We start from the raw sequence: 20,160 nt of genomic DNA, 5'->3' as shown, positions 1-20,160 counted from the left end.
CTATTGGCAGGATGTAAAACAAATCTGCAGGAAATGGAAAAGTTAGTTTTTAGGTTACAAAAGGTTTTTAAGCTTTTGCAGGTCACAGATACGAGATTATTTAGATGCGTACTTGTGCTGAGGATGTTTGGGGTGGTTCATTCTTTTTTTTTTTTTTTGGTCAATTTTCTCCCTCTAGCCATATTTTCTGATCTGCCTCCCCCTCTTCTGTGTATTCCTGTTCTCAACACGCCAGCCTTTTCTTTGATTCCTCTGCTTCTCATTTGTCATATGACGAATGGTGCCTGAAGCCCAAACGTCTCTTTCAGATGCATGGCGTTATTCAATCACATTTGTAAAGCCTATTCTAATTGCTGGCACAAAAAAGAAAGATACCAATACGTATTCTAAGCTTATTTATCCAAGAGTGTTGAACAATTTGCGGTATTGTTTCTGAGGGCTGCTTGTAGTGTCAACTAACTGTAATAGATGTCTTTCACTAGGTATTTTATTTTTTGCTTGCATTCAATCTCATCAACCTTTACATCGCCTTCCGTTGTCAATTTATCACCAAACTAGATTTTCTCAAGGCTTTAGCTTGATACCGTCGCTCACTCTGTTATCTTAATTAAAATCATTAGTGGGATATTTTGAATTGGGGATGGCCAAGAGGGACCTGGTGGGGGTAGTTTAGGATTCTCGGCTATTGTTGCGCAGTCCGTGTCTCCGGTCCGGTTCCAGAACAAAATTCACATTTCCCAAATGAAGCCTGCAGCATCACTTGGTTTTCGCTCCTTTTTTTTTTTGTCCATTTGGCTTGTGTGTGCAGGGACAGACTGTCAGGAAAGATGGGATGGAGGCAGAGAGAAGGATAGGCACTTATATACTCTGAGTCATCGCAGCTGCTACAACACCAGGGAACCTAGCGTCAGGGCTGTGCTTAGAGGACTAACCAGAAAATAGTTAGAAGACCATTAATAGCCCCCAATTATACCAATTGCCTCTCATCAAAATGGAATGATGGAGATGAATTATCTTCTGCCGCGACCAACTTAAGCGTAAACAGCTCTAAAAATAAATGAATAAATAAATATGAATTACTACCACATATAATTGACGGCCACCGAGATGACACTACAATTACAAAAAATAAAGTAAACCCTAAAAAGTCCATTGGCGTAAAACTTTTAAGTATGCAGTGGACTCCACTGTGTTGTTGTTTTTTTGAGGCCCTAAATTGTCAAAATATTCATATAAATTGTGCATAGTGAAAATAAAATAGATTGGACATTCTGTAATATTGCTCAGTGTCAAAAATGTTGGTGTCAAAATCCATCTGTGGTAATTGTATGGAATTTTTCCTCATATGGCCAAGAGGTCAAACAAATGAACCAGTCTTAGTCAGTTTGGACATTTGGCCTTGTGCGATGGCCACTGCAGACTGAGCAAATGATTCCGCAAGCTGCTCGCGTCCTGACAGCCAGCCGGCGGGCCGGCAGCGGGTGGGTCGACGGCAAGATAATTGGCGATAAAGTGACATCTTTCAGGCTGGCTGTAGGGGAGCTAGCTAATCAGGTCTTGTCAGCCAAATGGTGCAGTTTGTGTGGTGGAGAGAGAGCAGTGCTAATATGGGTTATTACCCAACAAGAGTCCACTTGACATGTGTCCAAAGTTCTAAAGTCAGTTTAGTATCAACCAAATCAACTCTATTTCTGCAATACATAAATTAGAGATGTTAAAGATATTACTTCTATACTTTATTCAATTGTGGTGCAGAAGAACCAAAAACAAAGGGACATTATTATGAAATGGTATTATTATCATTATTATTGGCAAACATCTTAACTGTGTCATACCCAATGCTCATTTTGATTCTTAATCGTTTATTTGGGTAGTCTGTGTTTATTTATGAGAAGGCGTACATGAAGTTTCGTCAGTAGCAAATGTTGTCGAAACCACTCTTGGTCATTTCTCATTGTACCGAATGCACTGCTCTACTTCTTGGCATGCAGACGATTCTTTCCCGGGAGCCACACATGCTTCCAGTGATATATATATATATATATAACAAAAATGAAAAGTCAAACTTGTACATATATGAGTGGGATGGCATCGTGTTCTCTAGTGACTTGCTTGCAGTTTATCTCCAAAATATTTGGTGTTGCGTGAAAATATGCAGGGCATCTATTTGCATGATGATCAGCATATTCCATGTCAGCCAGATCCACGTTGAATACAGAGTTGTACTTTGCCTGGGCTGCTGTTTACAAGCCGAATGAAACAATAAATACTGCACGGACAAATAGACGAGCAACAACATCCAGAGCAATGAGGTTCATGTATGATGCCAGTTTGAATATTCAACTGGCGGCTTTCCCTGCAATGGGGTCACACCGAGGGGAGGGGAGGGGAGGGGAGGGGAGGGAGGGAGGCACACCTTCCCTTTCCATCTCCATCTCGTCACTCCTCAAGTCTCCTTAGTCAAGCAAGTAGCATGTAAGTGTCCAGACATTTGCTCGTGATGGAAGGTGAGTGAAATGACTCTCTGTGTGTGACAGTCGTGAGATGTCATGGGTGATAATGGCTCTTGTCAACCGAGACAGCTGTCACTCGGTCACCATGGTAACGGCGTGAATCATGTGTGGCTCGACATTTATAACCAGCGACGTGTCTGTTTCGAAAACCCTCAAATAGAGAGGATTGTGAAACGGCATTTCATTTTTTTTATTTATAGGATTTTAAAATTTATATAGGAGTGCTGGGCAAAATTATTCTATAACAATTTATGGACAATTTTTTTATCATGATAATATACTACAAGATAGTCTATGAAAAATGATACAGTATGATCATTTTATTTTGAAGTGGCATGTATCAAATGAGAAATGCATCCAGTAGTGGAGCTATAGAAAATGATCAAATGTAAACAAAAGCATCGTTTTGCAGAAATGAAGATATCAGTCGAAATAAGAATGCTTGACAGAAATTGTTTCAAATAAAAACCAGATCATTTTAAGAACTTTTACTGCGCAGATCTCAAAATCAAAACTCAAACTGTTCGGTATAATTTTGCACCATCCGTTTGTCATGCATTCTTCCTACTAGCATTTTACAATGCAGGTAATAAATGAGTCATCGCAAGCACGCGCCAAATCCAAAATATGACCAACTGGTGTTGATGAGATGCGCCCCTGCCGTGCCGTGTTGAACGTTGTTGACCTGCGCCACCAGACAAGCCCCATGGCCATTGCGCTCGCAGCCAGCCAGCCAGCCGTCACACGCCATTCAGTTCCCATCTTCCTGCCAAGTCTTGCCATCTGCCATCGTCTTTGCACTGCTTCTTGTAAGGAGGCCAGACGCGTTGCACAAAACAACACAACCCTCTGGAACACGCCAAAGTCACACACGCACGCACGCACGCACGTACACAACTTCTCTGACACCTCCTCTTGCTCATAAGTGACAATTTAGGCTGATGGGTGCTAAATGGCAGTGACTCTCAGCAGCCTTAATTGGAATGACGACGCTCGGCGCTGACAAAGACGGCAATTATTCCGAGGTCAGCGAAAAAAGGTCGCGATAGTGAACATGATGATGATGATGCCGGTCTCAATTAGGTTATGGTGTTTTGCCACCGTTAAAAGGTGTCAAATTGAATTCTCCCATTCAGCGTCGTACGGATACTAATCAGCGACATAGTCCTTCTGAATACCCAAGTGAGGCAAATTTAACGCAGCCTCAGATGTAATGGCGCAAAGACGGCATCTCATCTGCCGCAGCTATGGAGGTGCATCCATGAGACTGAGAAATCAATTCCGTTTCACAAGGGCGACACAAAAGCAACGCACTTTTAATTACAGCCTTGTTTACTGATGTCGTTTTTAGCATCCCAGATGGGCTGTGTGTCATTTTGTGGGCCAACTCAAAGTACTTAACCCTGCGTTTGCTGCAGGAGCGGATTAAGTCGTTTAATAGCAACTTGCTTCCAGCTTTGTGTGTTCATTTCTGCTCAAACTCATATGCCGCAAAGTCTGCTAAGCAGTGAAGATGGCAAACATTAGCAAGACAGGTGATTGTGTTAGTTGCCCATATGTTATGGAAGCAAGAATAAAACAGCTGTTTTTTTGTTTTGGGGGGTTTTCTGCCTTGTAGCCCCCCCCCGCCTTTCCTACAAAGATGTGTCTATTTAAAGCTGTAAAGCAGTTTTGTATTGAGTTGCAGTCGTTTGTCCTGACGTTAAAGTAGAACGAGTTGGAGGGCAATGTGTGTCTGAATTTGATTTGAGCAAACTAGTTTGATGCTGATGACAGTCATTTTTGGCCAGTGCACTCTGAAATGTTTCCTCTTTCCTGTGCCAGCCAGGGCCGCTCATTGTTTGTAATAGCTCACAACAGGATTTCTCACGCTGAGCGTGTGACACCAAAGTAGTTAGATGACTAACATGAAGAAAATATTTTTTTTTCTACACTTATGTGGAATGTGTGTGTGTGTGTTGTTTTGGTCATGAACCAGGGGCTATGTTATTGCTGTGACTTGGTACCACTTGCACAATCACAATTGTTCTTTGTAAAATGCATTCTGCTACCAAAAAGGAAGGAAGGATGACAAGGCCTGAGGAGGAAAGTGTACCCACGGCATTGTAGCTTTTTCGGAGACAGCATGAGCATGTCAATTGACTCATTTACTCTGTGAAACCTTTGGTTGCTTTTGGGTGGTGAGCTTTTTGATCCCATATTATGCAGCCTTATAAATGGTACCTTGATGATTCTGGTTCAACTACCAGAATGCTTTTCATGGTAGGTGCGAGCGCATTTGAATGCAGACACCACGACTGTGTCAGTGTGGTCTTGTTAGGCAGAAGCTGCTGCCGCCGCCGCTCTGACTGATCATTTATCCGTGGCGTGCCGTGCTGTGCTGTGAACTGAATATTGGCAGGACCAGACAGAACAGAGGTGGCTCGGCTCGGCTCGGCTCGGTTCGGCTCGGCTGGGCTCTGCGGCTGCTCTGCAGTGAATGACTCAGCTGGATTTCGAGCTGCTCGTCCCTCTTTAATGTTTTGTTTATTGCCACTTTTGAATATGCTGCTGATTGTACTTGTGGCTCACGTCTAGGCTGCATGTCCAACCTAGTACTCGTATGGAATGGAAATGGACTTCAGAATTTCTTCCTTGTTCATTGTAGGCCATTTTCATAATGACTTAATCATAGTTGTAGCATCATCATCATTTCATTTCAGTCAATCAATAAATCCAGTTACATCGGAGAGCGAGCGCCAGACGGCGTGCTGATACGTGAATGACGCACGTCCGTTCTTTCTGCAGTGCCGATGACAAACGCATCGTAAGGCTCCCTTTCAATCCATCTCGGCCTTTTGTTAGATTGCGAGCCCTCTGTTTGTTTTCCTATGCATGTGCGTGGACCAAAGGACAAGGCTTCCGAGCGTATGAGAGAGCTTGGAATCTGAGTCCTGCACTCGGGTTGCAAACTGCCCTGTGTGTGTCTAGGGACACACACTGTTGTAGCCGTGAGCACAAAGAGCACTTTTAAAGTGCCCCCCTGTATGCACGCAGGAAGTATACCTCGACACACTTTGACGTCACTGCACTACTCTAATCGTGTAACTGGATAACTGAGGATCTCCAGGAGAGCCTGGCCTGGAGCTTGCCTTGCTCTCTATCTTCTGCTGGCATCTAACTTGATCCGACTAACATATAAAACGGGACACACAGTTTATTTGACAACAGCAGCCAGATATGGTAACTTTCATATATTAGAAAGGAAGGAAACAAATACGGTTGATCACAATCAAATCATTCGCAGAAGAAATAAGATGCAGGAAGTGATTGGAAGCTTTGAGCTGCATTCATGCACAAAGCTCACAAGAAACAATATTTATGGTGTTTGGATGACCACACGACATGTCATGACATTTGAATTGAGAGGCAAATGGACTTTTTCTTTTCCTTTGGTGCTGATGTTGAGAGCTGTCTGGTGTCTCCCCTGCAAGGGAGCATTCAAAGGCTGTCAAAGTGAAAACAGTGTGAGATCAATGCAGCTTCCCGTGAGGAGCCGTGGAGCCCACGGGTCGACGAGCGCGCGGTCGGTGGGCTGCGACGCACGGCTGAGCCGCCGCCGCGCTTTGGCCGTGCAATGTTTGACCTGACACCGAAACGTCTGTCAACAATCCAAGCACACGTCTACTTTGCTAGCCCACCACTTGATCTTCACTCACTTAAGTGAATTTGATCATGTCTGTTCCAACTTTGAATTGAATAATGTCCGTTTTATTCCATATATTATATTCAGCAGCCGAGCACTTTTTTTTTTTTTTTTTTTTTAATCCACTTTTTGCTTTGCACTTTCTCAATGGTCCACTTCAACAACGGCACTCGAAATGGTCCAACAAAGTTAGCGGCGGGTGCAAATAAAATTCTGTTTGTACTTGCGGAAAGCTATAGAAGCTGTGTTAAGTGTCAAGAGGAAAAACAGCCAATTTTTCCAAACAGGCAAATTGAAGTGTGCCATTTTCAGAGGTCAAAGAGGCGTTCGATGCAAACTCAAGTCATAATTGTTGTCCTTATCTCCTTTGCGGTTTGTTGCTGCTCTACTATCGGCAAAAGTAAGAACACATATTGCTGTGGTGAGATAAGCGGACAGAAAATAAACGACTTTGTAATTTTGCGGCTGACTGTTTAACTTCGAATAGATAAAAAAAAACGACTATTAGTTTCGGCTAACTGTTGTTTTAGAACCTGAAAATGCAAGCACTTACCGACAGGAATGTTTTTAAAATCATGTTTAGATGTGACAATGAAGGACTTTACTGCTAATGTGCTAGATTATAATTTAGCTGACTGTTAAATTCTCATTTGTGCAAATCAAATTTAGCCATGCAGGGTACACATACGAGGTGAACCGGTTCTTTGGTTACTTGAGGCTCAGAGATCATCCATGAAATGTGACCTGTATGTGGTCCACAAAAACCTGAGCTGAGGCCAGGACAAGAAAGTGTCCATTTCAGAGAGACGCCCAAAGAAGTCGTACAAAAACAACAAGCAGTTGAAAGGACAATTGGAATGGGATGGATGCCCTGACCAAAAATGGACTATGTGGATTGTGTTAGGTGAACTGGCCATTTTGTATTGAACACCGCGAGACTTTTCCAAACCTTAATGGGGATTCTTTCTTACCTTTTGATATTATGCTGCCTTGATGATGGTTAAGCAAAGACTCCAGGATGCATCATCTGCCTGCCTGGGTGGCAGGCACTTGATCACGAGAGCTGCTCATTAATAACTTGCCAAAGTCATGAATCAAATCAAGTAAGTGACTGAGCCCAGACTTTGGGCGCAATACACAAAGCAGAAACAAAAGACATTTTTGTTTCGGAGGCTAATCAAGATGATGACATCATCCAGTCTGGAGCTTCCTTTCTGCATCCTGGGTCGGGTATGTGAACTTAAACAAGACATGATAGGGCGGCTGGCTCGCTCGCTGATTGTTATTTCTGTTCAAATTTCTTGACTATTTGCGTCACGTGCAAATGAGTAGCAGTACGTAGTTGGAGGACATCAACATAGTTGGTTGTCACTGATAAGGTACCTCAGTGGTCAAATAATTGACTGCACACTACTGTTCAGTTGTTCTTCTCATTGCAGAATCTTTTTATTTTATTATTCTTTTTTTTTTTTTAAATTAAAAAAAAAAAAGTCTTTATAGGTAGAAGGTTAAACAGGCAACGTTTTAGGGAAAGGTCAATGTTTAGTTTGTAAAGACGCTTTTGTTCCGGATGTGTGGCCTGGTTGTGCCAGTCACGTGCTCCCTGAATCATTTTCACACACAATCTCTTGAAGTAGGATAGCATGAAATGTTTATGTGGGAAGCAATTAGCCTAATGCCGTTGTGTGCTTTGTCTTACTAATTTGCTTCAGGGCATTCCAAATCAAAAAGACGTGAGCCATTTTGCTGTGGTTGGCTTACTATTTACTTCTGCTTGATATTCTTCATTTCCATGTCCCTCTATGGTTTTTAGGCTGGCTGCCAACATCTCAGCACTCACATGCAATTTTCAAAGCTCATTGCAATTTCAAGTCTGTCTCTCTCATGCAGTGCTCTCTTTTTTCCTGCATTCTTCTTTTGCAATGTTGTTTGTGGGGTTTCAACTTAGCCTCTCTCTCTTGTTTTGTTCCGTCTTCTCGCTCGACCAGTGTAAAACTTGCAATTCTTCTTCAATCAGATAACAATGTTTTTGACAACATTTTTCATTCTGCCAAAGGACAACATGACACACGCAATTGAGAATGCTGTCACGACATGAAGGATTCCATTTTGCAGAGCGACTTGCTATGTCTGTTTTAATGTGCCGGTTTTCTCTGTTACATTAATGGTTGATTTGGTTTAAAAGATGGAGATTGAAGGCTTGCAAGCCCCCCTGGTGATGTACACCACAGCATGATTGGCTCTGACGTCAATTTGAATGGAGTGTGTTGTGATGCTGAAAGGAGCAGCGCTCCACTGGCACAGATGACATCAAATATCCATTTTTCAGAGAGACCCATTAGATGTAGTATTCACATTGTTGGAGGACTTTTTTTCTTCCTTGTCTTTTCAGAATGCTTTTTTCTTTGGCCTCCTTTTTCCAGTTCATTTATTCTCTCTCATATCTGTAGCTTGCTGAAATGAGTCGAAGCCCCAATCGCATGCAAATTCGATTGTCTGAATTGCGCAACGTCCTTTTTTCTTGGAAGACGAAAGTGGTCGACGTTCCATGATTTCAATTAGTTTTGTCTCATCTGGCAAATCTAGCAGTATCATGAAAGATGATGAATAGCATTTGCATACTTGACACCCAAGCAAAAATATGTGATATAATGTGAGTTAGATACATTTGTAGTGTGATAATGGACTGGAACTAAATCTTGGAGCAGCAATTCTTTTTCTTCCCTTTAAAAATGACAACAATCAAATGAGAGTTCTTAGCGCCCCAATTGTTTGCAGTTGTTGTTGAAAACACATCATTCTTTTTTGTCCCTTGCTATTTTTAGCTGCTTTGAGGTATCATGTCTGGCTTAGTGTCGACACTGTATAAAAATGGCCGACATGAGAGCAGCACTTTTATGTCACGGCTTGTACTAATAATGTGGCAAGATGAGTGGCTGGCGCACTCAATCACTGCCTTCAAGCATGCAAACGTGTTCCAATATTCTGACCGTCTTGTCAGGCTATTAAAAACGCCACTTGATACAGAAGGTAGCTTCTTATTTTTTCTATCTCATGTTCGTATCAGTCTCCCGCAGCCTGATATTGAGTTCAGTCAGGTCAAACTTGCAGATCAAAGCTGAGACAATTGCAATTTGACAATCATCAAATACACTTGGGCCAAAAGTACAGATGAAAAAAAAAAAAAAGGTCTGTCCTCTTGCATGATTTCTAAATACATAAAGCAGACTGCGCAGTATTATGGGGTACCTATTAAAATAGTGCCACTGTGCTTCCTCTTTATTGCATTGACATTTATCCACTGAACATTTTAAGAGGTGCAGTCAAATTGTAACAAGGGACACAGGACCCCATTGCTTTACCACGCCTGCCTGATAGATCAAGTGTGAAGATCCATTATGGCTGTCACATTATTCGGGTCGCATTTTCCCCATATCTTGCGTGCCACGTGAAATTCATGCATGTATGCCTGGCGACTTAACACGAGATGAGAATCCGATGCAGTAAATCACTGCCATCTTGTGGCTGCAAATTCCTCCCTTGAGAACGGTCATGGCGCCCTCTAGTGTTTACACGAGTGTGGTGTGGTTGTGGTTTGAAGCTGTCTGCTGCAGGATTTGTGGTTTGGAGATGACTGACGGCGGTTTATTTGCCTTAACAGGGTTTATAGTCCCATTCTTTTTTTGTGTCCAAAATGCAGCAATATGATTATTATTGTTTGGTTTGGTGTTGTAATGCAACACTTTACAAAAAGAGATGCTTCTAAAGTTTTTGATTGGTGGTTTGTTCCTATTTGAAAACAATTCTAAAATCACTTTCACTGGTGAGCGATTGAAATACATGAGCAATTTTGTTTTCTAGAAGCTTACAGTGGAGAGGCATCGGGCACAAGCATGCCAGATGGCACCAACACAAGCAAGAAAAGGTGGAGACCTCAAGACAAAATTCAATCCCGCACTTTGATTTGAAATCAAGAAAATGTATTTTTAGCTCAATTGAGGTTACCTTCAGCTCTGACGTCAGTGAATGTTAACACCCATAAATAATGATGATGAGTGACTCCACAGTCCACAGAGTCCACTCCTGATCTTGAAGGTTTCGCTTTACGCTGAAGGGAAGAAGCACTCACTCACACACACAACATGAGGAGGAACTTAGTCTTTGCCAAGTAGAGTCCAGATTAAGCTCAGACAAGAATTGCATGATGAGATGTGATTTGACATGAGCTCGAGTGAGTGTCAGGATGTCTGAATATTTGTTTTACAGCGATATTTACTGCTGGGTAACTTTTTGGAGCCATGCTTATGGTGTGTAGCTTTAAGGTGGCTTTCATAGGCACTGCATGGGTGAGTGTGATTGAATAGAATGGCAGGATGTGTGTATTCATGGCTTGCTGAATTGTGTGACAGACTAGCTGCTTGCCTTGTGTGTCTGCGGTTCCATGTGTGTGCCAGGTAGTGTGTGCATGTGTACGTGTGTTGGGGCAATGTACCGGCGGCGTTCACCTTGTGCCAGAGGAAGGGTTCATTTTGACTTCAGCGAGGAAGTCATCAGGAAACTCCATGCCGCCAACCATGGCCACGCTAACAGGTTAGGACCATTGACATCAGTAATGTGGCCTCTGGTCTTCATTTAGAAGCAGTTTGATGAGAAAGCGCCATGTATGCTTTTGTCTTAAAGTATTGCAGGTTTCTGCTCGCAGCTCTTCTAGTCTGTTTACCTGGAAGCTGCGAGACTTTTTTTTAAAATTATTTTACATGATACTGAGTCAAAAGCAATGACTCCATGTTGTATTGTATGAAATATTTTCATTCAGGCTTCAAGTTGTGGTCCAAAGTCCAAAAAAAATGATGTTAAATATGGCCCGAGAAATCATCTCAGAAAAGTGAATTCCTTAACATAATTGTAGATTTTTTTTTCAACAGGGTTAGAGAAACTAATTACAACGAATGACTTTCTTCTTTAAAAGCAATTTGCCCAACAGTAGTCACATCATCAATAAACACCGGTGAGCTAATTCCATTGGCAATTAAATAAATTGCCATGCATACATAACATCATTATTGTATTGGCATCTTGTGATATGTTTCCCCCCCCCCCCCCCCTCACAAGTCTTTTCTTGGCAACTGCAAATCATGCTTATGTTTTACTACAGCGACATCTGGTAGCTACTTTGTGCGGATTCAACTTCAGGATGTAATGCATTGACACGTGATCATTTGTGTTTACCCAAGAATGTCTGTTTAATCAGGTTATGGAAGAAATGAAATGTGAAAAAGTAGGCTAGGCCTCCCCCCGTGAGGACTGCGGGTATTCTGCCTCAGGTGGAGGAACATGAGATAGGAAAGAAAGGCTTTGTTGGATGGACTCATTTGGCCTTAACAAAAGTATCGATGCTTTGCTACAATTGTCGATTGCCCACACAAAGTGCCCCAGAGTATTCTTTAGCTGCTTTCATAACAAACGGAGGCTGAAATAAGAGAAATCCTGGAAAACATTTTGAACTCATTCAGTGCCATTGACGGTGGTAGACGTCAAAGATATTGACTGGCTTGGCAGTGAATGAGTTAACAATACAGTATTGTCTTTATAAGCACTTTGGTTGATTTGATTTGGATGTCATTTAGCGCCATTTCTGTTGCCAAAACTTGCTTGTGAGCCACCGTTTCGTGGACGCACTGATTGTGGCAATTCTGTAGCTGCTAAGAATCCTATTGAATTTTTGTTCTGATTTTCATTCAAGAAAAATCACGAGTGAACCTTTCTCATGAAAGTTTTGTCTTCCCGAACAGTGGACGGTCGTGTGACACTCGACAGTGTTTTTCCATCGATGGATTTTATGCGAAAGCATGCGCGAGTAATACGAGTAAGAATGAGTTCCCAGCCGATTACACAGAAAAGACTCTTTGTTCCCAAGAGCTGTCTTTGTACTGTTATTCCAAGTCTAAATGCTTGGATATCCTTCTTTTGTCTGCTTAAGCACACTCCAGGGCAAAACGCAGCCACAAGATCAATGATTATTTTCTTACCTTTTGCTAAAGCGCAAAACAATTCGCTAACTGTAAGTGAAAGAAAGAGCTGATGACTGGACGGTTAGTGTCACTGAGGATTTGGTTCAAAAAAATGTCACGCCCAACACAAATGGTCTTGAAATGCAAGGCAAGGCAGCCAAGCGTGCAAAGTGCAGGCAGGCATGCATGCATGCATGCATGTGTGAACATGTATGTTGTACTCTATTGCACTTTGATAGGAACCATTTAAAGCTACCCAATCAAGAGAAACAGCAAATAGTATCAAGGTCCAAGCTTTTTGTTTGATTTTGAATCAATGTGCCGAAGATATCGATTGTGGTGTCGCTCATCCACACTTGAAAATGACCTGAATGATCTTGTTGTCTTTGCAGTTTTGATGTGGAGAATGGCCCCTCAGCCAGCTGCAGTCCTCTGGACCCCCAGGCCTCCCCTGGTTCTGGACTTGTCCTGCACACCAACTTCCCAAATCACAACCAGCGCAGAGAGTCCTTTTTATATCGCTCTGACAGCGACTATGATCTGTCACCCAAGTCCATGTCACGGAACTCGTCCATTGCCTCTGAGCTGTGAGTAGAAACATTCAAGTATTGACCACAGTTTTGCTTCATCTTATTATAATGATAATTCGGTCTTGTTTTGACTTTGGATGTTAAATAGATGAGTCATTTTACACAATGCCTTACAAGGAAGGCCCCCAGAATTGAAGAACTTTCTCCCAGATGTTTTGGAGTCCATCTTTCCCTCTTTATTACAGTGATGGGACTTGCTGGGTCATTTTAGCTTCTGTCCAAGGCTAACGTGGAAGTATTTCAAAAGCCATCAACAGCAAAAAGAAAAAAGCATTCCAACACATTTCTTAGTAGACATTTGTGTGTCCTTCCAGACATGGTGATGACCTGATCGTGACGCCTTTTGCTCAGGTAAATATTTCCCCATCTATTGTTGAAAATTCTGTGGAAAGTGAGGAACTTGTAAGCTTGAACACATTCAATTGCAGGAAACCGCTGTCATTTGTTTGGAGTTCGTAACAAATGTTCCCAGTAGAAATCATTCAAATCCAATTCAATTCAGCCACTCAAACAGCAAGCTTAGAGAAGAATAAAAACAATCGAGTGTGCTTTTACAAAACATTCGATAGAGATACTGTAAAGTTGGAAAGGAAGGCTGAAGTCAACTTTACGCATCGTTTAAAATTCTTATCTGTCATCAAGTGTAAAGTTAAGTGTATTGTTTGGACTAGACCAGGAGCATAAAACATAGTCCTGTGAAAAATATTTGGTGTAACTTCCCCTTTAATGAATGTACTGTGTAACTAGATACTCCAATGGACTTCAACCTGATACCAATGAACCAAACTATGAATTAACCAGCGCTAAATAAATGCATGATAACTAATGACAATCTATATCTCATGTGTCCAGGTCCTGGCAAGCCTTCGAAGTGTGAGAAATAACTTCACTGTACTGACCAATGTCCAGTGTGCCTCCAGCAAGTAAGTTATTCTTTCTTTAATATGTTTATTTTTGGGAACATGTCAAATGTACTCCCTCCCAAAAAGCCCTGCGTATTGCGAGATGAGCAAGGTTACCATAAGATGGCACTATTGGGCTTGTGTTGGCTTCTGGTTGAGTTCAGCTTTCAGCTTTCTGTCCGTCCCTCAGCAGACACATGGACAGACTTCACCTCCATGTGAATGAGTTTGGGGAGAGTTTAAAGATCCCAATATTATAGTATACTTACTCATAATATCGAATTTCATCTATTTTGACAAATATTGCTTTGACTGTCTTCCCTTTTTCCAGGAGGACTCCTGCTGCCGCCACAAATCAGCCTGCAGTCACCAAAGTGTGCCTCCCAGGTAAGAAGCTCACTTGAGAATTTGGCATCTCCATTTATCTGCTGTCATTTTTGGATGTACCCCAGATTGATGATTTTTTTTCCTCACTTCATGGCATTTGAGACAACTTGAATCCTATCTGCGTTGTAGTCCAACTGTATTTGTCATCTGCATCATCACTACAGCAAAACTATCTGGAGCATACGTAGTGATGCGATAAAGCAGCCGACTGAGCGATAACAGAAACCTCCCTCTTTCAGCATGTGATGTCTTTTTTTTTCTTGTGGCATTTACGTGCGTCAGTGAAAGGCAACGTCACATGTGTGAACATGCAGCTGCAAAAAAAAAGAAAAAAGCTCGTCAGCGTTCATGAGTTTTACATTTATAACTCGGCATGACATTGGCAGGAGGTATTTCTTTTCTCTCCTCCTCTCAAATCCTTTTCCGTAAATGTTTCTTTAATGCACTGGAGATACTTGAATGTGTATGTGTGAAGTTTTTAGCTGTGATGGTTTGAACCTTTATCTGAGCATTTGTGGTTGCTTTGGCAAGATGGGCCTTAAATGTGAGTGAGTGAGTGAGTGAGTGAGTGAGTGAGTGAGTGAGTGAGTGAGTGAGTGAGTGAGTGAGTGAGTGAGTGAGTGAGTGAGTGCTTATTGTGACACTATTTGGGTGTGTGTGTGTGTGTGGTGTGAGGAGGTGTTCCTGTGGCTCTGCTTGACGTCAGTGTGCCTTTCTGCGGCTTGTGTTGACTTCCTGTCAAAGCAGATGGAGCAAGTTTTCACTTCCTCCATCAGAACCGCAGCTCATCAGGTGCTGTGTGTGTATGTGTGTGTGTGTGTGTGTGTCACACTTTTGTGTTCAGGCCTGCTGTAAAGACAAATGAGGCGCTTTCTTAATTATGTGTTGAGCATATCTTTATTGCTTCCTCTACGAAGGATAGATCTTTCTTTTTTTTTTTACCAAAATGAAAAGGCTGACACACAGAATTGGGTGAGTGGGTGTAACATGAAACAGGGAAGTTAAAGTTTCTAAAGTTTCATAATGTACATCTACTACGTATATATTGAATTGACTTCATTCAAAGATGTAGGCATGAGTTGCATATGATTCAAATGTTTGTTAGAGGAAGAAAAATGGGAAATGACATCATTTGAGCACATCATAATCATGTGCAATGAAGTCTTTTTCTTTCAAGCGCCCCGGCGGCATACATGCGCCAGAACAATGAACAACAACAACAACAGCAAACACCTGCTTAAATCAGGATATATGAGGAAATCCTTCCACCATTCCAATAAACACAGGAGCTGTTCAGCTTTTCTTTTTTTTTTTTGCTTTTGCGGGGTCACCATTTGGATTAAAACATTTTTTTAGTTACATGAGTTAGTTCGTTATTTTGAGTTATATTTATATGATTAGGCTAATTTGGCTCTGGGTGAAATTGAGTTGTAAACAAAATGAAGAGCTTAAAGATGCACGTTTATTCTGATGATTGATGGCGGTAAAGTCGCTCAACATTCTGGCTTGAACGCCATCTGATGGTCGGTCATGCCCAGCTCAGCTCAGCTCAGCATTTCCGTTTCACCTTTGCTGTTTGCACCAGTCAATGCAAATCCACCGACGTAGACCGCCTTCATCTCTTTTCCGAAAATCGTGCTTCTTTTTTCTTATAAGCCATATATCTGTTGGAGGAGGTGGGCAGGAAGTGTCAGACAGGAAGAGAAGATCAGATTGTTCCTGTTTTGTTGTCATTAACCGTTGAGACTTGACGGAAGCTAAGAGGAACTGTGTCTAGATTAGTTTTGTGTGTGCGTGCGTCTGCACCTTTGTGTGTGTGTGTGTGTGTGTGTGTGTGTGCATGCGTGTGTGTAGACATATATGGAGGTGTTTGTGTGTACGAATGTGTGCGTCAGCGCTAAGTAGAAAAATAGGATGCAGTGAGACAAACGTTGATTGTGTCTGCCCACACAATGCACACGTTAATACAATGTTATCATACGTAAGTGCACAGGTGAATCACATTCCAACTCTCTCGGGACACAAGTCTTGTCCTTGTATAAGCACAAAGAAGAAATACTCAACTGCTGAAGTTACTACTACTAATAAATAATAATATATAATAAATAAAATCATAATAAATAAAGTAATAAATAATATCAATGAATAAATAAACAATGCAAATTCAGGGAAGAGAGGCATACCAAAAGGTTTCCTTCGAACTCTCCACCACTTCCGCAAGACCGACTCTGTAATTCTGTGCGGTGATGTCGCCACATGGGCTTGTGGTAAAAAAAAAAGAAAAAAGATTTTGTAGCAGGGAGCATGTACCATATGTTGTGTGTCAAAATGGATTCACTCTTTGACTCTAACCACTTCATGCTATACATGTCCTGCTGTCCCTCTGTAGCCTGAAAGGATAATGTGCGCTTCATAACAGGATCAGGAAAACATTGTGCTCCATCTCCTCAACATTTCTGTGTGTGAGAACCTGTCACAGATTTGACCTGACTTCCTGATGAAGTCATCCTCATGACATGAAATGCTCTCATACAGGATACTGTATGCTTCTCTTCACCTAGCCTGACCTTCATTCCCAAATGGTCTTCATACTGTACTTTACGTGCCGTTTGTATTTGTCAAGTGTGTCTCTTTCAAGTTTCTATCGCAATCGCTCTCTTGATCACATTTTCCGCCACGGTAAAGATGTTCCGACACTAATCTTTATCCACCTGTGTAAACACTTAACGCTATAGTCAATACATGAGGTGTTCAGCCTTGCTGAAAGTATAGTTTGTTCTTAACAGTCTATGATATTACGTCTACATATGACATCCCTGCATGTGGCGGCAACCACACAACATTTACACATTTTGGAATTCGGAAGGCGCGCCTTCTTAAAAGACGCCCCTTTGCTTTTTGAGAAAATGAAAGGCTTTTAAGCCCGCCTTATGGTGCGGAAAACACAGCATAAATCCATATTTCTTTTGAATGACTTTGCGTCAGGACCAGAGTTTGCCTGCTGGCTTCACTATTCAACTGAAGGTCACAAAGGTGAACGAACGCGGGTTCGAGTCAAACAAACTCAAGCACCCGACTTGAAAGACTGGAATGACGAGACTGGAATTTGCTTCAATGAATATTGACAGGCCCCGCACAGTTCTAGCAGAAGGTCCTTTGGACATTTAAGGCAAAGATGGAACATGTTGACAGGTTCTATAAGTTCTGTGTGTACACATGCTGATAGCGCACTTTGTGTAATATGGATGAGGCTCACCTGAAGAGACTGTTATGTAAATCCTGAGACTTCTTTGCTCTTTAAGGAACATCTCCATTCATAGCATTTCATTTAGATCTATCTCTTCGTATGTCCGGAGATGTGAGCTACTTGTTGAGCCATCTTTACCTGACCTCTCCCCTATCTGTTCCCAGCCACTTCAACCTTGAGCTAAACGCCGTAGGTCAGCATGAAATGGACAGGAATGTGTGTACGTGCTGAGTGTCAGGCCGTCTTTTTTTGTTTTTTTAAAGGCGCCTTCCACAGTAAACAATTGTATGGAAATACATATTCCATACATCATATATCTATTCCTATAACATTACTCTCTATTTTATCTGCAGAACTTGATGATACATACAGTATACACTCAATAGTATGAAAGTCATTTCAGAAAACGACTTTTTAATTTATTTCCTGTGTTTTAAATGTTTAAGTCTTGGTTATAGGTAAATGTGGTTCAATGTTGCCAGTGTATGATCTTTTACTAATTTTACTCAGCTACTTTTGTTCTCCTTACACTTTGACCGTTTTCAAGTCATTCTCTTTGTTAATGCGTTTAGATTTAGGTTGCGTTTGGTTGGTGCCAAATGTGAAATAAATAATGAAGTAAAAATAATCAATATTAATAAATGAATTCGCTACCTCCTTATAAAAGTTCTAAATAAATAAATATATCTTTTTTTTTTTTCTTTCATTGGGGGGCTGGGGGTGTCTTGACAAGCAGCTGCGGTGGTAGTTGACACTTACCTGACAAATGAAGTGTTGAGAGACTTGTCTGCTCTGTTGTAATTTATGCTACCGTTGGGCAAACGAGCAGTCCAGAAAAATGGTTCAAGAAGAGCGTGAACCTTGGCCCGCACAAGTCAAGTCATCAAACTGCCCTGTGTGTGTCAGCACTCTTCTGGCTAGGCCTCGCAGGTAACACGGATGTGCTACGCTGAAAAGTATTGTGTATACAGCGCAGGTTGCTTTGCAAAATGCACGTCTCTCTGTGTATTCACATCCTCAGGGGTGCGTTTGTGTGCGTGAATGTTTACAGAAGCCTTGTTTGCACAAACGCTGCCTCCTCGCATCACTCGTTCAAGTTGTGAGGCTGCTTGTGTTTGGACTGTAAATAAGTGAGAGCCTCCCATTTGGATGTGCGCGCATATAGATGGATGTGTGCGTGTGCGCGTGTGCATGCACACTTGTGACAGATGTGGGTAGCTTCGTGTTTGTTCTCAGAGAGGATGTGAGGAATATCTCATCCCTCCTTTAAACCGCCTGCTCTCTGGCGCTGGACAGATCTAAGAAGTTGTTGATATGTTCTGACTCTTGGCAGCAAAGTGACATCATCACCACTTCTTAGCGGAGCTTCTTGATGCTGCTACGAGCTGCAGTATGCGCTTGTGTGTAAAATGCGTAACAGTTTACCGAGTCACAACTTGAGTCCATATCACCCAGCTGTCAGCTAAGAAATGTTGTGATTTGTTTTGGAGACCATGATGGGAATATGTTATAGCTAGTACAATAAATCAATAAGAGAAAAGAATATTGCATTGTCACCCGCGTTCATAGACCAGTTGAGGATGACGGTGCTGTTTTTTTTAAGGGGAAAAAAAAAATTCTTTACATTTATATAACCTAGAAAGAAAACACTTTTTTTTTTTTTTTTTTTCCATTTTGACATTTGTTTCTGAAATTCAGTTAGTTTTAATTCATTTTTAAAATGTTTACCCGTTTGTATTTTTTTAGTGCTGTTTTTTTTTTTTTTTTTTCTTACTTTTTTTAAACGTATGGAGTATTGGTCAAGTGTAAGATCTAAAAAAAAAAAAGTATTATGTAATAAAGTAAAGCAAAATTTCAGCAAATCTTTAACCTTCCTTCATTGTGGATGTAAAGCAATACTAAAAAAAATATTTTTAAGACAAGGCCCGTGATCAACATGCGCATTTGTGTTTACTTTTCGTCCAATCACTGGAAAATACTCGCAGGGTATCATGAAAAGATTCCTAGAAGATTCAAAACAACATCACGTGTGATTTCATGTGGACAGACGCCATGGACGTTCTGTTTGAAGATGGCGTTCCCACATGCTTTCACTTTCATAGTAAGGGCTAATAGATACGGAAACAAAACGCCGGTTACGTCACATCACCTTATCCACAAATCGTAATCCGATTCTCAATTTCCCATGCCCAAGAGAGGTGTGTGCGAGTGTTATTATTATGAGTATACAGTTGATGGTTTAAGCGGATGTACGTAATCCCAGCGTCGAAATGTGAGCAGCAAAAACATGCCTGCTCCCAAGTCTGCAATGTCATAAACAAGCCAAAGTGCCAAATAGCCAGCCTCCTCATAGCTTGCAATCCATGTTGACACCAAGTCCATCCAAGTGTAGGGAAATCCAGAACAAAGACAAAAACAAATCTTAATTATGTTCATTTGAAAGATTCCAGTCATGGAATGAGGTAGCGAGACATAATGACGTCACATGTTAAAAACAGATTTGGGCCATTTGAATTTTTGAAAAAAATAGTTTTCAATTTTATTTTTAAATGTTTCAATTAAAAACTGCAATAAAATGTGTTATAATATAGACAATTGATCCTGTGTTGAGAATTCCTACTCTTCACTTGACTCAATGTTTCACTTTGTCATTCAATTGAAGGAGAAATCCACGTCAGGTTTTATCGGCGTCCCTCCCCGAAAGAGAGCGAGGACAGCCTCAGTAAGCTTTCCAGCCTGTATTCTGCAACTATTCGAATTATGCCATTGACGTCAGCACAGTCATAAAATAGACGGCAGTTCTTCCCCTCAAGTATTCCCTTGCC

The 20,160-nt window shown here is 41.4% G+C and overlaps 1 protein-coding gene across 5 annotated transcripts in view; it reads left to right on the top strand.

Annotated features, from left to right (window-relative positions):
- Positions 1-20,160, top strand: part of pde4ba (phosphodiesterase 4B, cAMP-specific a) — a 49,291-nt gene that overhangs the window by 14,224 nt on the left and 14,907 nt on the right. For 3 of the 5 annotated variants that reach the window (XM_037248986.1, XM_037248987.1, XM_037248985.1), the window contains 4 exons: positions 12,602-12,796; positions 13,114-13,150; positions 13,652-13,722; positions 14,033-14,088. In XM_037248986.1, the coding sequence (XP_037104881.1) occupies positions 12,602-12,796; positions 13,114-13,150; positions 13,652-13,722; positions 14,033-14,088 (359 nt within the window). Of the gene's footprint in view, positions 1-7,272; positions 7,302-10,374; positions 10,789-12,601; positions 12,797-13,113; positions 13,151-13,651; positions 13,723-14,032; positions 14,089-20,160 lie in introns of those variants that run through there. The other 2 variants (XM_037248990.1, XM_037248989.1) reach the window with 2 other exon arrangements.

This window comes from Syngnathus acus, chromosome 4, assembly GCF_901709675.1.
Source record: "Syngnathus acus chromosome 4, fSynAcu1.2, whole genome shotgun sequence".
NCBI classification, from domain to species: Eukaryota; Metazoa; Chordata; class Actinopteri; order Syngnathiformes; family Syngnathidae; genus Syngnathus; species Syngnathus acus.
Note: the sequence above shows the minus strand (reverse complement) of the source record. Positions and strands in the feature narration are given on the sequence as shown.